General features: G+C 43.3%; 1 protein-coding gene across 2 annotated transcripts in view; it reads left to right on the top strand.

Moving 5' to 3' along the window:
* The window catches only part of LOC125740874 (uncharacterized), a 43,867-nt gene that overhangs the window by 17,595 nt on the left and 13,874 nt on the right, over window positions 1-12,398 (top strand). Inside the window, exons 3-4 of one of the 2 annotated variants that reach the window (XM_049012677.1) lie at window positions 5,095-5,268; window positions 5,782-5,843. The exons of the other annotated variant lie outside the window; for it this stretch is intronic. Coding sequence (XP_048868634.1) covers window positions 5,095-5,268; window positions 5,782-5,843 — 236 coding nt within the window. The remainder of the gene's footprint in view (window positions 1-5,094; window positions 5,269-5,781; window positions 5,844-12,398) is intronic. 2 annotated transcript variants of the gene reach the window in all.

Genomic DNA, 12,398 nt, shown 5'->3' with positions numbered 1-12,398 from the left:
CCTGACAGTGCACTAGAGACACAGGCCACAGTTTGCTCCTAAATCAGTAAGCAGATGATTTAAAAGGCCCTGGTAAGTTTCTAAGCAGCTCCAGAGGGCCAGAGGTGGAGTTTCCTTATTTAGAGAAGCCCGTGATTGATTTAGAGAAGCTGGTGATTATCAGAGATTTTACATCAGAGGCTGTAGCAGGTGTGGATCTTACCCAAACGTGCAGATGAGCCCCACACTATGCTGTCTGTAGAATGAAGTAAGTAAGTAAATAAGTAGAGCTTTATTGTCATCCCAACAATACACAATAAGTATACAGTGAGACGAAATATCAAATTATGGTAAATGTGCAACTATGGGGCACCAAGTGTCAAGCCCTCATTTTCGTGTAAAATACATTCTCAGCCACAAAAAGCATCATTTAATGAGGAAATCAAGTAATTCCTTCCAGCATTCTGTCCACAAGAGCAAAAAGACTTCCCTTTCTTTCATGCACAGAAATCAAAAAGGAATGTTTCATTTTGTTCGCAGAATTGATATCAGCACTTTGCATTTCGTCAACAGAAGAAAGACATTTTGTGGTCGAAATGCATTTCGTGAATGATGCACAGTCATTTTGTGGATGAAATTGATTTTGTGGAATTGGAAAATGGATTTTGTCTTTTGCTGATTCACGAAAGGCGCCACAAAATGCATTTCGTCTTTTGCCAAGTCCCAAAATGCTTATCGTCTTTGGCTGAGTAAGGAGAGGAGCACCCATGGGGGAGGGGGATAGTACCTTGCTGTGCCCAGAAAGTATAGCACTGGCTTTAATTTTGTAGGCACGTTTAATTACGTTTAACTTGTATTTAAATGTAATAAATATACAAATAACTCCTGGGCTAATGCTTTTACTGTTGTATGTACTCATTAGTGTCACAATTTTTTTCATTACATTTTTGTATTTTTAAGCCAAGCCAATGAAAGATCTCAGCGCTGATTCGCTCCATTTGTACGCTATGTTCCCATGCCATTTTCCCCAGAATAATACTGTGCCTGATAGTTCAGATCAGACACACTGGGTTGCCTGCATGTAATATGCAACAATAAAATGGCGAATATGAATGGATTAACACAAGGAGTCACAGACTGTCTGCCGATCCTTGTCGAATCGCTGATGTAGCTACAGTTTCTCAACCCGGTCCACACAGTATTCAGGGGAACAGCCAGGACAGGACAATGACTAGTCAACTGCCTATTGTAAAAAAAGGTTCTTGTTATGCTACTAATTAGTCAGTGATTACTGTTTTTGACATAAAATCAGGGTTGTAAACTTTGGTCAGATGGGCGGTCAAGCTATCCGAGCTTTAAATATGTGGTGTATGCATAGACATTACATTACGGTATCAGCTAGCGTTTAGGAAAGTAAACGAGATAAACAAGTCTTATACTTTCTGACAGGCAAGATCCTAAGCTATTTTCAGACAAAATTTGATTAACATCTACTGTACCGTTTTCAAGAAAATGCACTTTGAAATCCATTCTATATTTCCCTATACGTATAACCCATGCTTGACAGGCTATTTCTCAGAATTTTCCCATAAGGTAAAGTAACTATTGCGTAACATTTTTTGTATGTTTGAATATGTCAAAGATTTTGGATTCCCCCTCCCCCCCCCCCCGATAGAAACTTAAATTCAACTCCATGTTCAATTACATTAGCCGACATCAAATTTGGTGAATAATATCAAATGTCATTTTTCAAATATCCTTCATAAGCAAACATTTTTCTCCAGCACGTCTGGTTTTTCTGTTTCATATATAATGCATTGTGTACCTAATATTGTCATTCTGATACCAGTCATATAAAATCACCAGTAACCTGTCAAAGATTAATTTTTTGTACAAACTAGTCAGCAGGGTTTACAGGCAGCTTGCAGTTATGTAAAGTTACAGGTAAGCTGCTGCAGGTCCACTAACGCCAACCTTAAACTTCGTAAGGAAGTTTATAAGGAAAGTGAAGCTTTTCAGTACCTAGTCAGTGAATTTCCAGAAATCAGTAATGCTAAATTAAAAGGTGGAATCTTTGTTGGACCACAGATAAGAAGGTTGCTGAAGGACAGTGTATTTGCAGCCAAAATGGTGACAGTGGAGAGGCAAGTCTGGGAAGAATTCCGTAAAGTCATTGATGGATTTCTCGGAAACAAGAACTTATTTGACTATGAGGTTCACGTCAAGGATATGATATGTCGTTTTCAAGATCTTGGATGTAGAATTAGCGTCCAGATGCATTTCCTAGTCTCGCATCTTGATTACTTTCCTGAAAATTTGGGTGAGTATAGTGAGGAGCAAGTTGAGAGATTTCACCAAGATAGTAGTGAAATTAAGCAATGATACCAAAGATGTTGGAGTGTAAATATGATGGCTGATTATTGTTGGAGTTTGTGCAGTACAGACAAAATCCTGATGCTTCATACAAAAGAAAATCATTCCGGAAACAGTTTCGCAGTGCTGAGTGACCAGCAAAGACATGATAAACAGTTTATTTAATGTAATGCAATATTTTATGTTGAACTATAATTATAAATTGTGACAAAACCAGACGTGTGACAGGAAATTGGAAGCCATATTCTGAAACGACAATGACGCACTTGTTTTTGTTAAATCACCTATTTTCACCAATTTTAAATGTCGGCTGGTGTTTTTAAAATGAGCGTATGAGCTCGACATTCATTTTAGCATACTCGGTGTCTAAGATGTTGGAAAACGTCTGTCTGCATGGTGGGACTACCCCTCCTCTAACAGGTATTTTACCAAAGAGATCTCTGAAGGAATCTGACTCAACTATCTATAACGACAGCATGTTCACAACAACATACATGGCTAACTGATCTGATTAGTTCAGTCTGTGTCACACGTTTTCAGGGAGCGGAAAAATCAAGCTTAGACTGCTTGGATGGCGTGTCTCCGTCTCCTTCTTTGAGAGTGGAGCTCATGTTAGCTGGACCTGGGTTTGTGCTACTATCAACACTGGCATTCTTGGTCAGTAGTTTTGTAGAAGCGTGTGATGATGAGACGTGCTTCATGAGATGAGAATTACTTACCATTGATCCATTGCCAGTGACGTATCTGCGATTGAGACAGGTTGTGACCCTACCTTGTCCAGGGTGTATGAAATTACACTGAAGGGCTGGCCAAAGAAGAGTAACCCATCACTGCTAAGTTGTTCCGGTTGGCGTGAACAGCTACCAGACAGTACATTAACATGCACAGCTAAGCTGAGCTACAGTTATAGCCTGACTATGCCATTCAATCGGGCTACTGTCCTTCTCCAAGTATACATGCATGGGAGGGGAATAGATTTATTGACTGAAGTATGTTTGACTTTGCTACAATAGGTGGCAATATGCTTCCATTCAGCTTGGCTTTTTCCAGTTTACTTATTACGTCACAGATGTCGTGAACCGGACCAGGGAAGCAGGACAGGCCAGGCCAATCTGACAAGTTACCCAGATAAGCCAGAAACCCCGCTTCGTAGTACAGGCCAATCCGACAAGTTACCCCGATAAGCCAGTAACCCCGCTTTGTAGTACAGGCCAATCCGACAAGTTACCCCGATAAGCCAGTTACCCCGCTTTGTAGTACAGGCCAATCCGACAAGTTACCCTGATAAGCCAGTAAGCCCGCTTCGTAGTACAGGCCAATCCGCCAAGTTACCCCGATAAGCCAGTAAGCCCGCTTCGTAGTACAGGCCACAGGTTTGTTCTATGTAAACAATGATCAGCTCACACACTTAATCAGTGTCCGTGCATGGAAATCCATTCAGTCATGGCCTCACCATTCAAGGATGAGCGAACAATTGGAATCGGTGCACAAATAATAAGAATGGAATTTCAAATTGAGAGGGTTTTGTGCAATCGGAAAGATCCTTTATTGTTGCTGGATGATATTGTTTTCGAAAGATACCTCTTCAGCCGAGATGGAATATTACATCTTAAAGATTTTTTGGCTCCGTACAGTATAGTAGAAGTCCAACTAGGCCAAGTCAGGCTCTCACAGCCACACAGACAATGTGCATTTCATTGAGATATTTTGTGAGCAGCACTTTTTTGTTTACTGTATGTCCATCCATCCATCCATTTTCCAAACCGCTTATCCTACTGGGTCGCGGGGGGTCCGGAGCTTATCCCGGAAGCTATGGGCACGAGGCAGGGAACAACCCAAGATCGGGGGCCAACCCATCGCAGGGCACACTCACACACCAGTCACTCACACATGCACACCTATGGGCAATTTAGCAACTCCAATTAGCCTCAGCATGTCTTTGGACTGTGGGGGGAACACTGGATGATAATAATAATAATAATAATGGATCCAGCTAGACTAATCTACTACACAGCTGCCTTTGAAAAACCAACTTATCCCGGATTAGTTTCACCAGCATTAACTCATCCAAGATGAGGCATCTGATCTCGGATGATTTATGTGACGTACGGAAAATACCCCCCAGGTCTGTTTCCTGGTTTATCATGTTTTGTTTTGTCCCCTGATTTTTGGTCACCAGTTTTCTGTATTTGCCTTTCCTGTGCACCGACCATTTTGCCTGTGCTCCTGACTACCAGAAAGCTGAACCCGTCGTGTTGACATACCGAGTCTGTATCGTGTATGGTGTCAAGAGTGAGTGCTGTTTTCATTGTTCGATTTATTTGTATATTTGGATAGAGAAATAGTGAGAGTCATTGTCTTTTGTTTCAGTTTTCTTTTATAGGTGAGTTAGTTTGGGATTTTGTGTGGTAGATTGTTTTGTTTGTTGTGTTGTCTTGGGTCACCCTTGAATTCTGTACCTACACTGGTGAGCAATCTTGTGAATACACACTCTGTTTATACAGTACGACCTGTTTTGTGCACCATGTTTGTTCTGCCCCCCCCACATCACACATCCACCCACACATCTATTCTGTTACTCCCCAGCTCCATAGACTGCGCCTCGTAACAATGAATTTGTACATTTATTAATTATGTAGTAGTTTCAAAAGGAAGGTTTTGACGTGAACTACAAGCTATTCATAACAGAGATCACATGTTATCAACCTTAAAGTGATGATGTTTATACTGTGATGTTTACAGACCCTCCTGGAGGCCAGTCCACTCCCCACCCTCTCCAGTGCCCGACCCCTCAGCCCGAGACCCTGAACCCTGGGCCCTATAACCCTGACCTCCTGCCTTGGATTCTCCTGCCTTGTGTCGCCCTGCTCACTGCTACCATCTCATCACTCTGCTGCTATTTGTGTCATAACCAAGGTCAGACATGTGTGATGTCACTGTGTTTTGTGTTCCCTGTCTGTTTGGTCCTTTTGTGTCTCATTCAGCCCAAGACTGGGCCGTAGCAGATGTGCAGTCTGTCAGGTACAGACACTATACACTTCCTGTGGGCTGTGTGTTAATACACTGTGATACAGTGTAACTCTGACTTTCTTCCTTAGCTAAAGGCCAGTGGGGCTCAGTGGGTCACATCTGCAGGACTGCTGAGCAGTTAAAGTGCCAAAGTTACACACAGTATCAGCTGCCTTAGTGTCACTCTTTATATAAAATATTAGTACCTTAAATATTCAGGCATACATCAGCTGTGGCTGGAAATCTTTATGTCTGACCATATTGTATTTCCTGTTTTAATACCTCAAACCTGCAGCCAGTCTCATCCTAACACAAGCGTGTCCAGCATGCAAGGTGCAGTGAGACAGTGTGAGAGCAGCAGCCCTTATCAGCAGGGCTGGTACAGCACTCTGTGAATGACGTCACTCTTAACTGTTTCAGTGCCGCTGAGGAAGAGCTCTGACTCACAGCAGAGGGGAAGCAGGACCAGCCGACACGATCAGGTACTGTCACTGACAGGGCTTTCTGTGGCCTTCAGACCACAGCGGGAAAGTGTCTCTGCTTAATCAGATATGTTTATACAGCAAAATAAACCCTGATGAATGTGCGTAGACTGAAGTACTTTTAACTAATTATGAACTTAAACCTGTTTTTCTTTTTCTTTTTTACAGAACAAAACTGAGCTCAACTATGTTCTTGTAAAGACAGAATCACCGTAAAGAAAAACCATTTCAACAAGGGAGATTTTTTTTTTTAAATCAGACACCAGGCATATTTGTAAAATAAAGGAAATCTAATAAGAATATGTGCATTAACTGCTTGATTCTGGGGCTTTTCTAAGATTCAGTGCTGATCACAGGAATATTACTGTCACATAATTATATATAAATGGTCATTTTCATGGACCCTGTATTGTGCTGAACTGGTTCATGTCCCCAAACCCTCAGCCTTTCTCTGGACCTTTACTGGATCCATCTATTATCTTCCACTTATCCGAGTCACAGGGGCAGCAGTCTAAGCAGGGATGCCCAGACCTCCCTCTCCCCAGCCACCTCCTCCAGCTCCTCTGGGGGAATAGCAAGGTGTTCTTAGGCCAGCAGTGTGTTCTGGGTCTGCCCCGGGGGTCTCCTCCCAGTTGGACATGCCCAAATCACCCCCCCAAGGAGGCATGCAGAAGGCATCCGGGCATCTGTCTAGATCTCCCTCAGCTGCAGAGGAGCATTAGCTCTACTCAGTGCTCCTCCCAAATGTCTGAGCTCCTCACCCTGTCTCTAAGACTGACCCCAGTCACCCTGCATAGGAAACTCATTTCTGCTGCTTGTATCCATGATCCCAATCCACCCTTTTCCAGTTGAGCACTGTGACTTCCGACTTAAGGCGTCTTCCCACTGAAGTTCAAGGGCCGGCTGCACAAAACACCTTAAGTTTTGCTTAAAATATTCACTTAAGTATTTAAGTTTATCTTGGTCTTACACTTTAATCCCTTAAGGTTCCTTTAACGGTGGCACAAAAGACCTTAACAACCAAAGTAAGGGAAATAACTTCTGGCTGATTCTTAACCAAACATGACTGAGTATATGGCAATAAATTAAGAAAATGAATGCATCCTGGGAAGAGTTATGCAACCAAGAACATCCAGTGGATACAATTAATGATGAGAAATTGATTATTTTGATAATTGATAAATTAATTTTGATAATTGATAAATTTATTATTTTATTTATACTGCGGGCAACATGTTTATATTCCATTATTAAATCTGGCCGCAAAATACAAACAAAATAAACCTCAGCAGCGACCTCATGTATAAACGGTGCGTACGCACAAAAATGTTACGTACGTCCATTTCCACGCTCACGTCGAGATACATAAAAACGAAACTTAGCGTACCGCTACGCACATTCTCACGGCAGCTGCAGACATGGCATATGCAAGTTTCTGCTCGGTTTAGTAAACGGACGGGGGGTCAGCACAACAAAGGGCAGACGGTGAGGAATTGCGCCATACCTGTTCCTTCCCACTCTTGGGTTCACACTGTGGTTGAACAGGCAAAGATTAAAGCGCAATTTGCAGCGATGTTCAATGTAATGGAATCGGAGCCATCAACTGCACGCACATTGCTATAAAGGCACCTTCCGAGAATGAATTTGCTTATGTAAATAGAAAGGATTTTCACTCTATTAATGTACAAATTATGTGCAATTCAAACATGTGTCTCATCAATGTGGGGCTAGATGTCCTGGCTCAACCCATGATTCGTTCATTCTCAGGAACAGAAATGTTGGACACAAACTTGAAAATGGGGTGGTACGTGATGGCAGGCTGATCGGTAAGAAGATTTTCCCCATTTTATAATTTGGCCCAATATTGTAAGCTTTGCTTGATTTAACCATTTGACAGTTCCTTAGGGGACAGTGGGTGCCCACTGAAGTCGTGGCTTCTCACGCTGCTCGCAAACCCCAGAATGAACAGGAGCAGCATTATAATGATGCCCCCCTTTGTCAGGCTCGGGCGGTGGCAGAGCTCTCTGTAGGGCAGCTTAAAGGCCGCTGGCGCTGCCTGGACAAGACCAGTGGGGTGCCGCTATACAGTCCGCAGAAAGTGTCGCATTGTACACGCATGTAGCGTGTTGTCAGGTTAGCGGGTGGACGGGCAGGCAGGAAGCGGGGAAAGACGAGGCAGGTGGGCAGGATCGGGGTTTATTAAGGGAACGGGGAGACAGGGCTGACGGCGAGAAACTAACATTAATGACAAGTCTGGGGAAGACGGACTCAGACGTGGACTAAATACACAAGACAAGCCAAAAATAACAGGAAATGCAGGCATGATCGGGGAAGCACACGTGGATGATCAGGGGGCGTGGCACACACGAGGATCGGACGAGCTGGGCGTGACAAATGTTGCATAATCTGGCACAAAATCTTGGCTTGCTAGTATCTGAAGAGTTCAGGCAAGATGAACCTGAGCCAACAAATGTTCCACCAAATAGAACAGCGTTACAACTTACTTTGAATGTAATAGTAAGAATATAAAACAGGTAACCAAACACAGCATGTCTTTTTCAACCAATTCTTTTAATGTGTTGTTACTATCACACAGCGTATCATTTAGATGTTTTAATTCATTGGCAACATAGATCACAGATACCAAAAAAGACCAAAAAATAATAAAGGATGGGTAGGGTACTGGGGCGGCATGGTGGTGCAGTGGTTAGCATTGTCGCCTCACACTTCTGGGACCCGGGTTCGAGTCTCCGCCTGGGTCACATGTGTGTGGAGTTTGCATGTCCTCCCCAAGTCATCGTGGGGCTTCCTCTGCATACTCCAGTTTCCCCCCACAGTCCAAAAACATGCTGAGGCTGATTGGAGCTACTAAATTGCCCGTAGGAGTGCATGATCCTTTAAATCAGAGCTAGATAAGATTTTAACGACTCTGAGCTATTAGTTTAGTTCTCCCCAAGCGAGCTTGATGGGCCGAATGGCCTCCTCTCGTTTGTATAGTTCTTATGTTCTTATGTGCGAGTGAATGGTGTGTGAGTGTGCCCTGCGATGGGCTGGCCCCCATCCTGGGTTGTTCCCTGTCTCATACCCATTGCTTCCAGGATAGGCTCCAGACCCCCTGCAACCTAGTAGGATAAGCGGTTTGGAAAATGAATGGATAGGATACTGTCTATGCCGGAATTAAATGACAGGCGTGTTTATTCCTGAAATGCTGAGCACAGAACAGAAAACAGCCAGAAGGAAAGATTCATAAACGGGAAGACTTAGTGTTGAATTTGAAGTTATTTTTGAATTTTTTGGATTTTTTTTTATTTATTGACTAATTAAATTTGGCAAGATTGACTTTCCAGACTTAGCCAGATATTTAATAAAAAACTTAGATTTTTTGCCACGATAGGCTTGTGTTGGTTACTGCACTGATTTGTTCAGCTCGTTCAGTGACCATGGTGCAGGCTGTGAGTAAACAAGTCATGGTTCAGTTTTTTCACAGCCAAGGTCAGTGAACAAGATCATTGCTGTTAATGAGAGAGATACACTTTCGCCACCTACTGGTGTGATGATGTACAGGCATCTGAAAAAATAAGTGTGGCTAATACAGCTTAGCATGAAATATAATGAAATGTAAAATAAGTATGGTATAATTATAAGTAATTGAGCAACATAACACTTTATTGAAAAACACTTTCCATACTCAGGGGTGAAGTGACAAACCTGAAGGATTCTATTAGGTGACCATACTCAAAAATCCACAGCATGAAGCAGAATCATGATGTCCATCCCCACCATGGAGCACTGACCCATGGACACAAGTTCTGCTCCTACTCCAGACCCCTAGGAGGTGCTATGCCACTTTATATTAAATACACTGAAAATGTGCATTAGCACTGTAGCCTGTTTGTTGTCTGGACCTGCATCTGCGTCACCCTCCGATTGTGAGAGTAACTTATGTAGGGTTTGGGTTTGGCTTAACCTAAGCAGTGTCACTCTATGATTGTAAACATTAGCAGGTGGGGCTGCATGGGTTCAAATCCTCCAGTGCATCATCTGCCTGATTACGATGGAGTTTGATTTTGAGGCCCAGATTCCACAGAAATGCAGATGCTCTCTCTCACTGCCCCTGTAAGATGGAAAACTGTGGTCATACCCACCATCTGAAGGAGTGCAGCCAAGGGTGGATGACCGCAGTGGTGACAACACAGCAGAACATCGGCTGCAAGGAGACCATCGATCACCAGAGGCTGCAGGTGGAGCAGGCGAGTGACCCAGTACTGGCCCAAGTTACTAAAACTTTAGTAATAAAACAAAAATTACATGCTGAAAACCTTCTGTGGGGTCATTCTGTTGTGATCCCTGTTAGGCGAGCAGGCAGGGATGGGGGAATCAGAGTCAGGTAGATGGTGTTCCATCACACAGGGGGTTTATTTGGGGCAAACAGGGAAACACACCGGACATACGTCAATGACAGACCTGGGGAAACAGACTTGAACGCGGACTGAAATACACAAGACTAAATGGCAGGAAACGTAGAACAGCTGGCAAAACGGAAGGATTCCACACGGGGTTAACAAGGTCCAGGAGAGGGCTGGACGGAGGGACATGACAGCAATTTGGCGTCTCATTCTTGGTGTTAAGAGCAACCTTTCTCAAGAGGAACAACAAGGGATGCACCTAAAGTTAAACGGCATTTTTTAATGAGAAACTGAGAAATATTCATCTTTGTGGGGACACTCCCTTCATTTCTATGGGCATAACCCTAATCCTAACTATGACAACCTTAACTCTTACCCAGCTCAAGGCTTAACCATAAATAACTGGAAAGAAATATATAAAACTTTTGGCTATTTTACTCTTTTTGATTGATCACAGATTTTTATAAAATTGAGGTTACCCTTGTGGAAAAAAGTAACAGTCTCCACATGGCAGAGAAATCTGGGGCCTGGATCACTAAGCAGGATTTCTTCTTTAGCCAGATAACTTGTAGAATTTAAGGTGCCCCAGCTTAAATCGACATTACCTTCGTTCACTTTCATTTAGCCCAGACTACCTTAAATCCGACAGGCTAAGCAAGAAATAAAGCTTCATGATACAGGCCCCTGGTCCCCACAATGTAATACTTACAAAAGCAGGCACATTTCTGACAAAACCCACCTTCACTTTATGATGTCCAGGGTAACGTTCCATCTTGTTGACATATCCTGTGTGAGAGTCTCAGTCTTCTGTCCATGTACAATTTGCTGTTGATTTGGCTGCGTTTACAGTAAAATGTCCAGCTACCTTTCTGCATTTTGCTACTGCAGTGTCAAAAAAAATGTTCTGCAAAGACACTGTTGTCATGCCCGGCTCGTCCGCTCCTCCTGTGTGCCACGCCCCCTGATTACCCACGTGTTTTCTCCCGATTGTACCCAGCTGTGTCTAGTTAATTTGCTCAGTCCTGTGTCTTACCTGAGTCCATTGTCTGTCATTGATGTCAGTTGCCGTCCTATGTTCCCTGCCCCGGATTTTCGAATAAACCCCGTGTTTGCCCTGATTACGGCTTGTCCGCCCGTTCCTGCCTGCTTGCCCGCACGATCGCCGCTTCGCCCGACCGCAATCGTGACAACTGTGATGAAGGATTAGAGGCTGTGCGCAGTGCTAGGCAAGTACTCAAATGGCAGTTGTTTGGCCACTGCTATCATGTTCCGAGCACTATCAGTGATGAGTATGCTGACTATATGTTCGATATTCCACTGTTTCGCTACTGGCATAAACTGGCCAGCGTACGCTTCAGCGAAATGCCTTCCTCTGAATGCAGCCAATGCACGCGACCGAAGCTCCCACTGCTGGCTAAAATAATGCGCAGTTACTCCAAGATAACTGTGATTGCTCAGTGAAGTCCAATAACCCCCAGTTAGCATAATTATCCTAGTCTACCCCAACTCTTTTGCTTTTTGATTATCAAGCATCTTCAATACGATCGTAGCTCTGGATGGCAATTCATACAGTGTCACCAGAAAGTATTCACACCCCTTCACTTTTTCCACATTTTGTTATGTTACAGACTTATTCTGAAATAGATTTGAGTACAGTTGTTCCTCAAAGATCTACACATGGTACCCCATAATGTCAAGGAAAAAACAACTTTTTAGAAAGATTAATTGTAATTTTTTTATTGCCAAAAGCTCACTAATCCAGTGTTTCATAAGAATTCATACCGATGGCTTAATATTTTATTGAAGCCCCTCTTGCTGCAATCACAGCCTCAGGTCTTCTTGGGTTTTCTTCTACAAGTTTGGCACACCTGTTTTTGGGGATTTTCTCCCATTTTCCCCTGCAGATCCTCTCAAGCCCAGTCAGGTTGGATGGCCAGCGCCGGTAGACAGCCGTCTTTAGGTCTTTCCATAGATGTTTGATTGGATTCAAGTCCAGGCTCTGACCATCCAAGGACATTCACAGACTGCTCCTGCAGCCTCTCCTGTATTATCTTGGCTTTGTGCTTCGGGTCATTGTCATGTTGGAAGATAAATCATCGTCCTAATCTAAGTTCCAGAGCACTATGGAGCGGGATTTCTTGAAGAATCT

This window comes from Brienomyrus brachyistius, chromosome 4 (assembly GCF_023856365.1).
Source record: "Brienomyrus brachyistius isolate T26 chromosome 4, BBRACH_0.4, whole genome shotgun sequence".
Taxonomy (NCBI): domain Eukaryota; kingdom Metazoa; phylum Chordata; class Actinopteri; order Osteoglossiformes; family Mormyridae; genus Brienomyrus; species Brienomyrus brachyistius.
Note: the sequence above shows the minus strand (reverse complement) of the source record. Positions and strands in the feature narration are given on the sequence as shown.